Here is a 17,109-nt window from a genome sequence, read left to right as displayed (position 1 = left end):
CTTTGGTAAGAAAGAGGGCCGGATGAGATTGAGTGGCCAGGGAAATCCCATATCATGAAAAAGGGGCCAAGATGATCTCTTTGTCACTGAACAGAGGACAAAATTTTGGGATCATCTGAAAAGGCAATTACAGGAAGGGAGTGCTGCAGAACATTTGTTATTTTGACTTTTTCTTATTGATTCTGGAAGTTCTTTATATATTCAGGATATTAATTATGTGAGAAATGTCTTCCTAACTGACTTACGATATCTTTTATTGTATTTATTGCAAGAGTTTCCATTCTTATACAATCAAATTTATGCATATTGTGTATTGTTAACTTAAAATGGCTTTCTTCAACATTATACATATGTCCTCTCTTATTTTCTTCTATTTCTTAGAATTAGTTCTTAGAATTAGTTCTTTAATCTACATTGGAATTCATTCTTGTGGAGGTATGAGGTTGGAATCCAACCTTCCCCACAAACTAAGAGATAGCTGTTCTTCACCAACATTTTCCTTTTCTTACTGATTTGAAATGTCACCTTGTCAGACATCGAATGCCCACATATGTATGTGGCTCCATCTCCATGTTCTCTGTGCTGGTCCACGGAGGCAAACCTCCACCTGTCCATTCCTGAGCCAACACCACACTGTTTTAATTCCTGTTATTCTATAGGAACATTTTGATATCAGAGCAAGTCCTCTTTTTTGATTGTGATTAAATTCACATACCATAACATCCACCTTTTAAAAGCATACTATTATGGGTGTTAGTACATTCATAATGTTGTGCAGCCATCACATCTAATTCCAAAATATTTTCATCACCCCAAAAGGAAACCTCACACCCATTAGCAGATACTTCCCATTAGCCACCCCTGGCAACCACTAAACTACTTCCCGTCTCTATGGATTTGCCTATTCTATTCATTTCATTTCATTTCATTTCATTTCATTTCATTTCACATTAAGTGGAATCATACAAAATGTGGCCTTTTGTGTCTGGCTTCCTTTACTTAGCATAATGTATTCAAGGTTCATTCATGTTGTAGCAAGTATTAGTACTTTATTTTTTTGTTGTTGTTGTTGAATAAAATGACATTGTAGGGATATGCCAAATTTTGTTTTCCCATTCATCGGTTGCTGGGGATTTGGGCTGTTTCCACATTTAGACTATTATGAATAATGCTGCCATGAACATTTATGTACAAGTTTTTGTGTGGACATATTTTTTTGGTTCTCTTGGGTATACACTATGGGTAGGTATATGGTTATAGATCTGTAAGTGGGATTGCTGGATCTTATGGTGACTCTGTTTACATTCTGAAGTACTGCCATATTTTTCCCAAGCAGCTGAACCATTTTACATTCTCAGTGTATGGGATGAATGTATGAACTTGTTCACATCCTCACCCACATTTGTTATTGTCTATGAGGTTGGTTACACCCATCCTAGTATATGTGAACTAGTGTCTCACTGTGGTTTTGATTTTCATTTTCCTAATAACCTATGACGTTGGACATCTTTTCACATGCTTATTGGCCATTTATGCATCTTTTCTGGAGAGACGTCTATTCAAATCCTTTGTCTATTTTTTAATTTTTTCTTTGTCTTTTTATTGTTAAGTTGGAAGAGTTCTTTATATACCCTCGATTCTAGACCCTTACCAAAGATATGATTCGCAAATATTTTCTCCCATTTTGTGGGTTGTCTTTTCACTTTCTTGATGTCTTTTGTAGCACAAAAGCTGATCATTTTGATGAGGTCCAAGCTCTCTATTTTCTTAATTTGGTTGCTTATGCTTTAGGTGCCATATCTGAGAGACCCTTACTTAACCTAAGGTGATAAAGACTTACACCTATGTTTTAAGAGTTTTATAGGTTTAGCTCTTACATTTAGATGTTTGATTCACGTTGAATTAATTTTTGTATATGCTTAAAGTAGGGCTCCAATTTCACTCTTCTGCTTGTGGATATCCAGGTGCCCTGAACCATTTGTTAGAAAACGATTCTTTCCCCAATCTGTCTTGGCAACCTTGTTGAGAGTGAGTTTTCTTTTGATACTATTTTTTCTTCAGAAGTTTCTACAGTATTATTGCCTATTTTCTCTTTCAGGTGAATTTTAGAATCAAATTTTAAGCTCTGCAATAATCCTTTGAGATTTCAGCTTGACTAATTTGAATGTAGAGGTCATTTTAGTCAGGATTTGTAGTTTTCAAATAAGAAGTTTTTCTATTCATATACACGGTATGTCTCTCCACATAATAAGGCCATTTTTATGTCCTTCTGCCTAGTTTTAGATGTTTCCTTTTTTTGAACGGCTTTGGAAAGTTTTCACTTGGCTTATGTCTAGGTATTGTATAGGCTTGTTGAAATCATAAATAGGGTCTTTTTATCTATTACATCTTATACACAGTTATATTTAATGTAAAGGAAAGCTTTTTTATTTTTTCAAGTTGATCTTGTATCACAGACTCCTGCTGGGCCATCTTATCAGCTTAACAATTTGTAGCATAGCTTGGAGTTTTTATGTTGTTGACTATACCAGCTGGAAATAATGACATTTTCTGGGCCTCCTTTTTGACCCCCATACAACGTTGAGGAGTGGGGTGGCCCGGTGGCCAGGGACAGAGGTGGGAGAGGGGACTGCCCACAGAGGGAAAGCACATGCACAAACATGGGCAGTGGGGGAGGGGGACAGTTCAGGGAGGGGCTTTGTCTGCTTGGCTGGGAGATTCGGGCGTGGAGGCAGACTCACTGTCCCATTTCTCCTCTGGCGAGGGTGTCCTCTTCAGTGAGCACGTGGCCCAGGGAAGGGGGCACGAGGGATAGTCCTGGGGGACACTGCCCAGCCAGCCGCCAGGCATCCCGCCAGGCCATGGGGGACCCTTGCTGCCAGCCTGCCTCTTCGGTTTCCATGGGAAGTAACTTTTGAAAGGCTCCATGGTTCCCCCTCTCTAGGTAACTCTAGCTTTGTGTACTTAAGGGAGTCATGATAACAATCCTCTAAACATGGGGAGGTTGTGTAACTGGATTGTAATGCCCCAGGGCATCAGAGCGGCCTGGTCCCCTCTGCACAGGGTGGGGGGATTTCAGCCCTGGGAACCCAGCAGACACGTTGGAGCTGAGATGACTCAGGAAGTGAAGGGACCCAGCTGGTGTTATAAGTTAGGCTGCCTGGGGGAACGAGCATCACTGGTTTTTGACTTACTCATCTTTGAGGGTCTTGTACATTAAATACTTTGCTCCATTTTAGATAACTGTGAAATATTGCTATAGGAAACCAAGTATTGGTTAAAAAATTAAAAACCAAATGGTGACAATAGTCTTAATGATCAACCTTTGAAATTTCAAACTCATTTATTCTCAGGGTCGATTTACTTTTTAATAGATTACTTATCAAATGTGCTTTCAAATTAAATACCCAGAAATATAAGCTTATTAAAGAATGAGCTGAGAACAAATTAGTATAAAATTAATTTCCAGTTCAACAACTGGGCTGAATTATTGTTTATAAAAGAGGAGGGGGTGAAGAAAAAAAAGAGGAGCGGGTGGATTCTAGCTCTTGTACTCTGGTCCGTAAACAACCCCAACTCTCTTAGTCAGTACCAGAGTTAACACCTCATTTCTTAGCTCTAAAACTATCTTCTGTTCACCTTCAGACAGTTGACTAGCAAGCCCATTGCTCACTCTGGACTATTACTAGAATTCCAAATTCCAGATCCTCCAGGACAATTGCAATCTCATGAAGTTTTGTTGTTTTTTTTTTTCAATATGATTAACTAAATGTTTAGATAAATGTGATTTGGTTTTTATAATATAGAAGTCATCATATAGATAAACTGACAAATCAGAGAGACAGACTCATCACACGAGGTGTCACATAATTGGTTGGGGAATTTGACCATGGAGAGTGGAGGAGATGTACGTTCCTACTCCTCTGGGGGGCCTGATCCCCTTTGGCGGTGGCCAGGGTCGAGAGAGAGAAGTGCAGGCAGCATCACATGGGGGCCAGCAGTGCCCACTCAGCAAAGTCTCCAGGTGAGTGTGTGTCCCCATATCTGAGGGCCAGGTTGCCTCCTACAGACTGATGTTAACAGGCAGGAACCTGCCGGGCCTTGTAGATTCGCAAACATGTGTCCTGTTGGATCTGGATGTGGCCACACCTCTGAGAGATGCAGGCATCCATCATGCCTTGGAGGTCTTGGGCCCCAGGGCCCACTGGATCTGTCGATCACAACAATTACCCTTGCAAGCCTCCCCAACTGCATCCCCTCCCAATTGCCTCAAGAGAGTCAAACCATACCGTCTCTTTCTTTCTCTCATGCTCACGTCTCTAAAGACGTGGCTGAACAAGACATCATCTTATTTGCACAGCCGTCTTGGCCTAGTTCTGCTGATCCAATACATTCTCTTTCTACCAGCAAAACATAAGAGAAAATAGTCCCAAACATGCATAACCACAAAATTACATCTTTTCCTTTACAAAACCTCTAACCATTTATTTTATATACTTATTACTTAACCTAATGCATTTCCCCCCTCCAGTAAAATAAACTCTCCTTCTGTTTAATACTATCAATCAAATATAATGGTGGGGAAGAGGATATAGAATAAGAACACTTGAGCTTGAAAATAGTAGCCCTCAACTCTGTGCCATACGGGAAGTAAAATAAAAATTCTGTTACCCAACTCTCAGTGGACTAGAAAGAAAGGAACTTTATATGCTAAATTGCTAACAAAAGTGGCCTGACCTCGTGATTAAAAAGGACCTGTGAGCAGACAAATTCCATTAGGGAGTAAGCTGAGCAAAAATTATTTTCAGTGTTTTTTTCCTTGGGAACTTTAAAGGGCCTCCCCCGCTATATGCAATATGACAAACTGTCTTGATGTAGCATTTGAATCGCACAGTGTTCTAGCTGGAAGGGAACTTCAGGCCGTCCAAGACCAACCTTCCCTGAACAGATGTGGAAACGGAGGCCCCGACTGGTTAAATAACTGTCTAAGGTCACAGAGCTGGTTCACGGCAGAGCAGGGACTAAAGGTCAAGCCTCTCGTCCCCAGGCCGGACAGCTTCTCTCCACATCTTGCTGCTATGGACATGCACCCTTGCGATGAAAAATTGTCACCTAAAATCCAAACTTGGACAGAATACTCTTTCAAGTACAGAAGAGCCTCATCACTCAGGGAATCCGAGGAAAGTAAAGTCATTTCTAGACTCAGAAATATCTGCAGATAGGAGGGGTGTGAGGGTGAGTGAGTGTGTGTGTGCACACGTGCATGTGCGTGTGCCTGAGCCGCTGACCTGCGTTTCAGCACACCTACAGTCCAGCCTTTCCTCCCCTGTACGGAGCATCAGGCCCCCACATACCAAGGGTTTGCTTGAGACTGAGAAAAAGGTTACAGTGCATTCAAGCAAAGGAAGAAGTGACTTTGCAGCCCCGTGTGTTTCTCTGACTGAGTGACATTACGCTTTCCCCTGAGAGTGTACAGGATGGATTGTTGAGAAGTAAGTCAGCACACCCATGCTCCCTAGGCCATGTCTGCTCCCAGCTCTAACAAGAACCGTGTCTGCTTAAAAGATTGGGAAGGACCAACCTCAAGGGCCGCTCATGTTACTTTGTGGTGCTGGCATTCGGCAGGAGAGAACACAGCTTACCAAATTGTGTTCCCGATCCTTGGGAGTGCCCTGTAACCTGGGCCGGGAAACACACGGCTGCCATAGTGAGAGCGCTGGACCGATCTGGAGTTGGAAGTCTTGTGCTTTGAGACTCCGTCTCTCTTTTTAATTTGTAAAACGTGATCGACACTTGCTGCCCGGGGTCTCAGGGATCGAATCAATCTGTGAAATGTATGTCCTTGTCACAGATCTGGGATATGACGACACGTACTTAAACCCATTATGCTGTAAGCGCTATATTCTGCCTGTATATTTCCGTCTGCACTGGACCCCGGCTCAGTGTAGGTTTGCCGAATGAATGAATGAACACGTGTGAGAAAAGCTGACCCCTTAGAGAGCAGGGAGTGTGGTTTTCTTACACTGCCGCACTAGTTCTTAACTCACAGCTCTCAAGCTTCTTGGCTGTCGTGTGGGACTGTGTAGATAGATGAACAGGAGCAGGAGGGACTTGAGGGGCTTGGTGGGCGCGGGGTCAGAGACACGTGCCTTCAGAGCCTGGCGTCCGGCACAGCTCAGGGACCCCTTTCTTGCCCGCAGCTCTCTCTCTCCTCCTATTATCTCGACACATGAAGGACTTCAGAAGGAATGGATGGTCCAGGGTAGTTAAGAGATGCTGTGAATCCATCATCAAGGCAGAGCAGTGGCTACAATGGGCTCAGTTTTCTAGAAGCCTGACTGTGCGCCAGGTTCAGTGTCTGTTTCGTGTTCACAGTCCCGGCTGGCTCAGGGCTCAAGCTGGGATTGTAGCCTGGGCAGCCTGCCTCCCTGGCTTCTGAACCCACCCTCTACACACACTGCTTCCAGACAGAAGGCTGTCCCGGAGCCTCTCCTGACACCTTTACAGAAGGAAAGTCACCACACCTGGAGCTCCTCTGGGAACTCATTGCACATTCCACGTGGATTTGGCTCTTCCATTGTTTGGCTCCTAAAGCATCTTTGCCACGGGTGCATCGTGTTGTCTGTGGTCAGACGGTATGTTCCTTGAGGATGGGGAATGTGTCCCCCTCCCTCCTGTACACCGCCACGTGGCACTAGACCTTGCTCAGTTCCACTGGACTTCAGAGTGATGCACTCAGCAAATTCCCAGAGGGCTTTCTGCCCCTCCCCATATCACAGGACAACAGGTCAGCAGAGCATCCTCTGCTCTCCCCAAGAAGTACCTGCTGGGTCACTCTCTTTGCAAACGAATGCCAGCCTGTTCCTGAATCCACCTCGATACAGTTTTATATACTAATTCCACAACACAAGCAGCACGGCCATGGACATACAACAGACACTCTCCAGTGTTTTGTCTGCATTATAGTGGTTAGGAGCTCAGATTCTAGACTCAGGCCGTGTGAGTCTGAATCCTTATTAACTGGGGGCTTAGTCTAGTTACTCAAGCCCTCTATGTCTCAGCTTCTTCATCTGGGTGTAAAAATAGCAAAAACTGATTTATTGTGAGGATCAAACAACAAAATGTATGCAAAGCGCTTTGCACAATGCCTGGCACGTTGTTGGTGCTTACTTCATGTTACATTGGGCACTCAACAAACATTTGTTGTTGAATGGGTGTATAAATGAATGAGTGAATGAATGCATGCATGAAAAGGTAAGGTATGTCACCATGATGGAATGGGAATACTGGTCTCAGAACTTTGGACTCGATTAAGGAGGCATTGAGGAAGCTCTTGATGATTTGTGAGGACTGAAACACAAGTGCAAAAGGGAATGGCATAAATAGAAAAAGATGCTCTAGAAGGATCATGTAGGCAGGAGTGGTGGCTGGATTAAACACAGGTGAGATGAGAAGTGGGGAGAAACGTCAGGTGGCCATGACAGTCTTCCAGCCGAGGAGAAGGGAGGAGCTGAGCTGCAGCAGCAGGTATGTCAGCGGATCAGGAAGGGGGGCGGGTAAGGTGGCTGTGAAGGAGGAAATCAACACAGGACACGGCGAGGACCTGAGGGGAAGAGTGAGTGAGTAGTGCCTTGGTCAGTGGGAGGACGGAGCAGCCTTCTGAGACAGAGGCAAGCCCGGAAGAGCGGATGAATTAGACGTGCAGAGAGTACGGAGATGTTAGGGAAGTTAAGTCCACTTTAAATCATTTTTTAAGAATGTGATAACAGGCCTAGCTCATACCTGGTACCTGTACGAGACGGGAATGGTCTCTGCCTTCCCTCCTACCCCAAGAATCATCTTCCATCCTCTTCAGATGCTCTCTAGCAGAGATGGGATGTGGCTGACTCTCTAATACCCATTTGCCCTGACATGTTCAGTCCTAGCCAATTGTAGAAGGTTCTACTCCGTTTTGATAGGAAACACATTTGCCGTGGAAATGAATGGGATGTCAGTCAAACAATACTTTTGATCAAGATATGGGATTTCATGCCCGTCTGATGGTCCAGCCTCAGTTAATATTGAAGGTCCCCTTTGGAAGTCTATTATAGCAAATGTTTTCATAGATTTTTTGAATGAGAAACACATACAACAAATGGAACCCTTCAGGTGTAGAAGGTCAGATCTTTTTCCTTCTCCCCATCTCCATGCCCCTGGTCTCAGCAGCCATCTCCTCTTACCCGGGCTTTGGGCTCTTCCATGAGACCCAACGGCCTGACCTCGCTGGATCTCTGCTCTTGCCCCTCTGATGACCTTCAAGCTGCAGCCAGTGGAATCTTCCAAAGTCTATCCCTAGTTATGACATCCCCTTGGTTGACACTTTTTTTGTGTGTGTGGTACGCGGGCCTCTCACTGTTGTGGCCCCTCCCGTTGCGGAGCACAGGCTCCGGACACGCAGGCTCAGCGGCCATGGCTCATGGGCCCAGCCGCTCTGCGGCATGTGGGATCCTCCCGGACCGGGGCACGAACCCGTGTCCCCTGCACCGGCAGGCAGACTCTCAACCACTGAGCCACCAGGGAAGCCCCTTGGTTGACACTTTTTAATGGCTTCCCCATCTTCCTCCATGACAACCAAATTGTCACCTTGGCCTCCAAGTCCTACATACTCTGGTCCCTGTCAAATTGTCAACATTTCCCCACTTCCAAGTAAAAGTTGGCATCAGCCAGAAATGTCCTTCCCTTTCCCATCCTCTGGTTCATGCCTCCTTAAACTTCAGATCTTGGTTCACATGTTCCTTCCTCCATGAAGTCTTCCATGATTCCTCAGACTAGATTAGGCCCCTTTGCCTTTCCTTCGGTGCACTCAGCACAGATTTTAATTTGGTCTGTGATTCTTGGAATAATGTCAGTCTCTACCCTCCAGCTCCATGTGGGTCTCCTGTCTGTTTTTATTGTCAGTGCGAGTCACAGGGCCTGGCACAATAGGAATGCTCAGTTAACATGCATGTAATAGAAGGATGTGTTTGGACCAAAGCACTGGCAACGTTTAGGAGACTTTCTGGAGGGCATTCTGGCCTTTCCCAGAGTTGTCTTTTGGGATATAGATAGCATAAACATCATGGGCATTGTCTCCCACAGGCCTTATTAAAAGAGACAGTATAAGACATAATCTTCCCTTAGATGTGGCCAGCAAAGGCTTAAGCCACAAATATTTCATCCTGTCAGGATAATAGAGAGATAAAAGACAGGGGATCAATTCCAAAATTAAAATCAGCCACTAGTTTGCTTGTCAACCAGCTTACACTGATGGTTGAGAGATTAAATTTAAAAAAGAAAGATGCTAGCGAAAAAGTGGTTCTTATTTTATATATAATTTTAAATTTAGAGAAATCCATAGTGTGCTGACTTTGGGGGAAAAGGGGATGAATCAGCACATTTCTTTTTGTTTCCCAGCCTGATTCAGTAGAAACAAAACCTCCAAAGCTGCATCTGTCTCCTCACCACGAAAGACAATATGAGGCCCTGAGCTCCCCTTAAAGGGTTTCTGCTGGAAGATGGGCTGTCTAGGGCTAAGGGTTTTCTTTAGTGAACGAGATTGTTCACCCATCTTTACAGTAACATGGCTGACAGCCCAGAACAGGCACTCAAAGGAATGGGGGAAGGTGGCCCCAGATTACGAGAAAAGTCATTGTTTTTCTAATTGTAAAAGCAATATATGCTTGCTGTTTCTGGAGGTTTCAGGGTGCCAATTAACTCAGCCTCCAGTTGGTTCACCTACTGAAGAAAGATTCGAAGAGTCCAATGAAGATCAAAATACACTACACGCTTCACTACTTCTGAAAGAGGGGTTTCTGGTATATTCCATCAGAGGACACAACTTAGGTCAGGGCAGAAGTGAGACTTCCTGCAATTTCTAAGCCTCGTCTCCCCTCATCTCCCCACCCTGCTCTTATTAGCCAAGCCTGAGGACCCACCTTGGTGAAGCTGGTGCTGCAGGAGACCATTGCTTGGAATACTCCACAGAGGGGCCGGCAGGGCTCACCACACTCGACTGAGGGAAGACAGCAAGGCTAGCTCACGGCCTTTCCAAGGCAGGGACTGTACCCCCTCCCCAGTTAGCAGGGACCAGCGGTTGCCAGGGCTTGCTTCCTCCCGCCCTCCTCTCCCTGAGAAGATGCTTCCGTGGGGAGGAGTGAGGGAGTGAGTCTGGGGGTGGGGGTAGGTGTTTGCCTGTCTATACAGTTACCTCGTGGAAAGATGAGGAGGATGAGAAATGTAACCCGCCCACCACCCCATATATACCTCAATCAGCCCAAATAGAAATATACAGAGTCTCCACCAGAGACAACTACTATCAACATTCCAGTGCCCTTCCATCCAGGCTGTTTTCTAAGATGCCTGGATTTATAGCCTTCAGCCTTCGCAGTCCAAGTCCCAAACAGCCCCAGCGGCTGTTGGACCCTCGTTTATCTAGTCCTCTATTTCTTCTTCTCTCTTATCATATGTTTTCTTCCCAGATGAGAAAAAAGGACCAAAAATGCCCTAAGAAGAGGAAATTGGTCAGGGAGATGGAGACAGAAAACGTGAAACTATTAAAATAACTTTGGAAGAATATCTTACATCTTCTTGATGGTCTGTAATCAACAAGCACCTTCACTATCATCTATAAGGGAGATTTGGAGGACTTGAGCCTATTGTCAAGTATTTCTAGGATCTCTTTCTTCTGTTTCTATTTGGAACAACAATTTACACCATAAGGAGAGCTTTTGTGCTAATTCTAAAGGCGCATAAATGACATCCTCTTAGGAAAAAAAAAGAGAAAAAAAAAAAGTCAAGTGAAGTCAGGGCACCAATGATTACTTATATCTGAGATGGACCCTCAGGTCTTCTTTTGTGGCCTCCATCCTTATCCTGTGCTCCAGGGTCATATAGCTATCTGCCTACTGAACACCTTTACTACGCTGTCCCACCACAAACTCAACAGGGACAAATCTGTATTCACTGTCCCTTCCACCTTCTAAAACCAACAACTAGTCTTTAATGACACCACTGAGAAACAAACTGCCCATCCCATGGCTTAAGCAGAAGGGGGAGCATTGCTGGTGCTTCTTTAGTTTTTTTTTCCCCTGTATTTTCACTCTGGAATTTTTATTGGACCTATTCTGTTCTCTTTAAAATATTTCAGATTTTTCTCTGACTTTCCTATTATCTCGCATTCCTCGAGGTCCCAATTCTCATTTCCCTTGTCATTTACGCTGGCTTTTGTTAATCATGTGTTTTGTAATTTTGACTTTGGGTCATCTTTGATAATATTCTTCTTCTTCTTGGTTTTTGATGTGGGAATCTCAGGTAACCTGGGCTGTAGAAATCTCCCTATAGAACTGTTTTCAGTTGAATTCAGCTTGGGCCCATGGGATGCAGGGTTGCTGATTTGGGACCAGTTTTGAGGTCAACATTTACTGGGAATTTCATTCCTATGCTGGTATTAGAAATTTGAACACCAGTCCACCCCATTCCAAATACACACTTTATGAGGCTAGCTGGGGTTTCACTTTCTCTATTTTTTTTATGAAATCTTTGTTCAATCCAGGACACCTGGAGACAATTCTCTCTGTTGCCCCTTCTCTGGACTGAAGTTTTACTTGTCCCTTTTCTCATAGAGGAAGCATCTCTCTGGGGCCCCAGCCTTTGTGGGATTCTCATTTGCAGATGCCCACTTCTTTTGTCCCAACCCCCAAGCATGGGGTCCTCTCTCTGGGTCCTGAATAGCCCATTGGGGTCCCGTGACCTCAACCCACCAGCTTAGTGCTCTGAGCTTACATCCCTGATTTGTTTCTGCTTCCCAGGGATTTCTTTGACTATCCCAAGCTTGGTCAGGCATTAACAAAAATTCTGCGGACAATAATGGCTACTTGACGACATTTCAGTTGTAAATGTAAAGCCTTTCTCTAAGCTTATTCTTTTTAAAACGAATACCCATAGCTGTTTAAAACAAGTAACCAACCTGGTCCTCAGAGGGCAGCAACTCTCTTTAATGCCCACATTCACACCTGGGCCTGAGCACACTAAGTGTTTGTTAAGAGGAATAAATGAATAAAGTTAGCATCTTGTCTAAGTTACATATAAAACTTCAGATACTAGAAAAGCTAAGAGGTGATAAATGTCACATTCCAGTAACAACCATGATATAGAATCATATGGACGCGGTGGATACATTTATGAAAGGTTAAGCAGAGTCAGTTTTCCTTTGATTTACGGGACTTACAAGTTTAATGCAGCCAAGTTCAGCCCAGGGGTGACTGCTTTCTGAGCCATCTCTAATTTGGGCTTGGTTTCCAGGAAGGATTTGCCCAGCTTAGCATCCCATGGTCACTGGCAGGTGGGTTCAGTGTCAGCCTGCAATCAAGCCATACCTTCAAGGACTGTCCTGGCACATGCCTGGCCAAAGCCAAGTTTTTCTGGAGTTATAATGGAATGCCCAAACCGTAAGCAATGCTCAAACTCTTCTCGGGGTCTAAGTGAAAGATCTAGGCCTGTGACTTTGCTTAGAATAAAACAGCTACAGAGTTTAAGCACAGATCTGATAGCAGAGTATCATGGTGGTCCAAGCATGCATGACTTACTGTGTAATTTCGAATGAGGGAGACATCAGTGCCATCTTGCAGATAGTGGGTTTCTGTGAAACTGCTGGCAATGAGGCCTCTGTGGAAAAATAAAAACAACATAAAAGATAAGTGTAGAATCGCAATGATATGTGGCTTGTGGATGTCTAGGCTGTAGGGTGGCATGGATCTGATTCCCTCCTTATTATTATTATTTATTTTTTTTGCAGTACATGGGCCTCTCATTGTTGTGGCCTCTCCCGTTGCGGAGCACAGGCTCCGGACGCGCAGGCTCAGCGGCCATGGCTCACGGGCCCAGCCGCTCCGCGGCATGTGGGATCCTCCCAGACCGGGGCACAAACCTGCAACCCCTGCATCGGCAGGCAGACTCTCAACCACTGTACCACAAGGGAAGCCCTCCCTCCTTATTTTATAGATGACCTGCTGAGGCTCCCATAGGGCCTTCACCTGTTCAGGTTACCTGGGGAGAGCCAGGATGAGACTCAGGCAGGTGAGATTCAGATGCATGTGCTTTGAACAATGGCCCCCAGAGTGCACGTGGTGCCCTCCTCACCCGCTCCCACCTCATGCCTCCAACACACACAGGCATATGTGTACACGTGCACATGCACACATGTGCACACACCCTGCTACGAACAGCACACGCAGATTTCTGAGTTGGGAGAACCACCCTTCTGGAAGTCACAAGGCCTCACTATCTAGAATCAGCAGCTAAGCTACCCGCTGGAAAAATAATTTTGGACCCACAATATTGACCCTGCTAGTTCTCCTGCAGGTCAGGGGGCCAGCTGTCAATATTAAAATGTCAAAGGATAGTTTAAAACAACAATGAGGGGCTTCCCTGGTGGCACAGTGGTTAAGAATCCACCTGCCAATGCAGGGGACACGGGTTCGAGCCCTGGTCTGGGAAGATCCCAAGTGCCGCGGAACAACTAAGCCCGTGCGCCACAACTACTGAGCCTGTGCTCTAGAGCCTGTGAACCACAACTACTGAGCCTGTGAGCCACAACTACTGAGCCCGTGCGCCTAGAGCCTGTGCTCCGCAACAAGAGAGGCCCCCACTTGCCGCAACTAGAGAAAGCCCACACGCAGCAACAAAGACCCAATGCAGCCAAAAATAAATAAATAAAATAAATAAATTTATTTAAATAAAACAACAATGAAATGTTAGAAACAGTGCTGTAGGAGGTGAGGAAAAATGATTTTGGACATGTGGAAATGCTGAATTTCTAAGATGACTTGGTAGAGAATCAACACCTCTATCTACCCTAACTAAAACTGCGTGCAATCTACTACATCTTCACTGATGGTAGCAGAGCCTGAGTTTGTTTAGGTTTTAGACGATTTTGTGATTTCTGCTGCCATATGCACATTCTATCCTTCTCAACATCACTGCCACAAGTATTTCCTGTGCACCGACTACGTGCTGGGTGCTATACCAGCTGCTGGGATATAAAGATAAATAAGGACACTGCCTGGGGAGGTGACAGACAAAACATAATACAGTGAGGGGAGGGCTGTCGCAGAGGCAGGAACAGAGCCTTACTGGGTGAACGGACGCACAGCAGGTGGAGGGTAGTGAAAGGGAGAGGCTTTAGAGAGAACACAGGGGGAGTCAGCCAGGCAAAGGAGGGCTGGGAGAAGGGCATTCCAGACAGAGGATGGCAAGGCCAGGAGACCCCAGGGTCTGGCATCTGGGGAGCCAGGTTGGTGGGAAGCAGGGAAGAGCTCTAAACATCTCTGGATTTTATCTGTCTGGGCAATAACGAGTCGAGAGTTGTTTTAAATACTGGACTTTGCAGGAGGTGCAGCACGCAGCAATGATGCTGTCCTCCCTCCCTGCCCAGGGAATGCACTTTGCACCACTAGTTTCTGCTGGGGTCGCTCCACCCCCAGTCCCGAGATGAGTGTGGGACCCAAGCTAACCAATCTCCAAGCTTCCCTGCAGCCTGCCTGGAGCTAGGGCTTCTGGAGGAGAGGTCTTTCCTCTTTGTTCTCAAAGCTACACACAAATGCACTCAGGGCCTCCTTCGGCCTGGCCCTGGCTGCAGGAGGATGCTGCCGGGGGGAAAACCCAGCCATCACCAGCTGTGACAAAGGACACAAAAGAGGAAACCTTCCAGTTGCCTTGGGGGCCCACTTTGCCTCTCCTTTTCCTCAAGAAACCCCTCTCTTTTGCTTCAGCTGGCTCCAGTTGGGTTTTGCAACCAGAGTCCTGATAAACGTGGAAGGGAAGAAATCAAAGTGGCAACGCTGCAAATGTAACAGATGAGAGAGCGTTTCTTACAAAGTCAGATTTCTCAGACCCTCCCCCAGCCGAGTCCAGAACTGAGAGTCACCTCCCTGTTTTATATGGGTTTCGATTTATTTAGGACATGCCTGGTTTAAATCAGTTAGACCCTCACAGCGGGCCTGAGTTGTGCTCTACTTAACAGCGAGTGTTTGAGAAGAAAGTGCCAGAAATCTAAAAGGCAGACAGCCTCTCACACTCACTGACAAAGCTCAGGGACCCTTCCGCACCCCTCACCTTTCCCTCTGCTCAGGAGGAGATAAATCTGGCTGGAGGAGGTTAACCTCCCTGCGGCTTTTGGCCTCGAATTCCCATCTCCTAAGTGTCCCTCCTCGGGGTGTCACAGGGCCCCCGGGGCGGGCTCACTGCCAGCAGCCCCGCCTGGAGGGTCAGGAGCAAAGGAAGGAGGGCGGGCAGGGGAGGTGATGGGGGTTTGGAGAAGGAGCTGGTGGTCGTCCTTCACGTGGCCGAGAGTTTCAGGAAGGGGTAGGAGCCTGGCGACCTTGGCGGGGCAGCTGCAGGGGTGGGCCCAGGAGGTGGGGACAGGGAAGGTCAAGGACATTTTCCAGAGGGTGGTTTTAAAGGGGAGCAGAAGGTTTCCCTGGTGGTGCAGTGGTTGAGAGTCCGCCTGCCGACGCAGGGGACACGGGTTCGTGCCCCGGTCCGGGAAGATCCCACGTGCCGGGGAGCGGCTGGGCCCGTGAGCCATGGCTGCTGAGCCTGCGCATCCGGAGCCTGTGCTCCGCAACGGGAAAGGACACAACAGTGAGAGGTTACAACAGTGAGAGGCTCGTGTACCGCAAAAATAAATAAATAAATAAATAAAAATAAAGGGGTGCAGAGAGATGGGGTGTGAAGAGGCGAGGGGGTCATCTAGAGGGACAGGCTGGAGAGATGGGGGCAGGGAGGGGCAGGGGGCACAGCTGCAGAGCAACCGGTGGCCGGTTCCCAGAGCACAGGTGAGAGCAAGGACAGAAGCCATCGCCTGAGTGAGGTGGGACCCGTCCAAGCCTAACGGTTTTGGTGAAGGAGGGAGCTTAGTAAGCCTCAAGATCGCAGAGCAAGGCGAAAAGGAGAATTTAATATAATTGAAATTATGATTACTCATGAATGCTTTACTGTTCAATAATCGTTTTATTTTACTTATCTCTTATTAATAATTTAGTAATTCTGTTCCTAGTAATGTTGGATCCTCCTTTTGGACGAATCAAGGTATATGAATACCTAATACTAAGAACCGTAGCACAAAGAGGAGGAATTTGTAGACCAAAGACGGAGCATTGCAAGGTTTCTAACTGAAAGATGATGTCCAAGAAGGTGATTCCCTTCACAGATGAGAAACACGGAAAATCCGGCTGGAAAGCCGGAGATGTGGGAGGAGGAGCATTCGGTAGACAGCAGTCAGCGAGCTGGTGGACACGAAGAATGTGGGGCTTTAATGGCAGTAAAATGAATGATGAGGTTTTAAAATGTCACTCAGTCCAGTAAGACAAAGACCCATGAATATTTCTGCCTAAGGAACCCCGCTGGTTTTCATTGTGTCCAAATGCCACTTAAACAGAAGTACAAGCACCATCATACTTTGAGCTCTAGCGACTTCTTCAGTCCTATCTTATGTCTCCTTTTATTGACAGAGGTTGAAATGGGGGCTGCTGAGGACAGCCTGAGAGTGTCCCCCTACAGCTAAGACACTGAAGGACACACCCCTCTTTGAGTTTTCCTCAGAGTCTGGAAAAGAAATGCCGACTGACAGCTCAGACTCACTGATACCACCGTGGGTGGCACATCTTCCCACACGGAGCCCAGATGGGGGCTGATGCTCTGCGAGAACAGAGACCCGGCCTTTCCCACAGCAGCCCCAGTACGGAGAGCTCAGAAAATCCAGAGCTTTCCCAAGCCTCAGTTTCCCACTAGGGACTGGAACAGGAGACGGAGGGAAGCCGCATGGCCTGGCCTCTGAGGCCGACGCTCCGTCCCGTGGGTCTGGGAACTGGGAGTTGGACACCCCCACACTGCTATCAGAACCCTCTCGACTCCGATTTCGTCTCAGTGCCAGGCGGTCCACCACATGTTTCCCTTAGGCTGTGAAGAGCCCAGGGCAGTGACAGTGTCCAGGTCCCACGCTGGGGTCATACCGCTGCCCTGCGGAAAACCCTTGAACGGCTCCCCATCCCACTGGGATACAATCCCAAGTGCTCACCACCTCACCCTCCTAGT

The 17,109-nt window shown here is 46.5% G+C and overlaps 1 protein-coding gene across 1 annotated transcript in view; it reads right to left on the bottom strand.

Moving 5' to 3' along the window:
• The window catches only part of ADAM12 (ADAM metallopeptidase domain 12), a 406,064-nt gene that overhangs the window by 122,656 nt on the left and 266,299 nt on the right, over positions 1-17,109 (bottom strand). The window contains exon 4 of the mRNA XM_060098411.1: positions 12,603-12,681. Within this exon, the coding sequence (XP_059954394.1) occupies positions 12,603-12,681 (79 nt within the window). The remainder of the gene's footprint in view (positions 1-12,602; positions 12,682-17,109) is intronic.

The sequence above is a fragment of the Mesoplodon densirostris genome, chromosome 1, assembly GCF_025265405.1.
Source record: "Mesoplodon densirostris isolate mMesDen1 chromosome 1, mMesDen1 primary haplotype, whole genome shotgun sequence".
Taxonomy (NCBI): Eukaryota; Metazoa; Chordata; class Mammalia; order Artiodactyla; family Ziphiidae; genus Mesoplodon; species Mesoplodon densirostris.
Note: the sequence above shows the minus strand (reverse complement) of the source record. Positions and strands in the feature narration are given on the sequence as shown.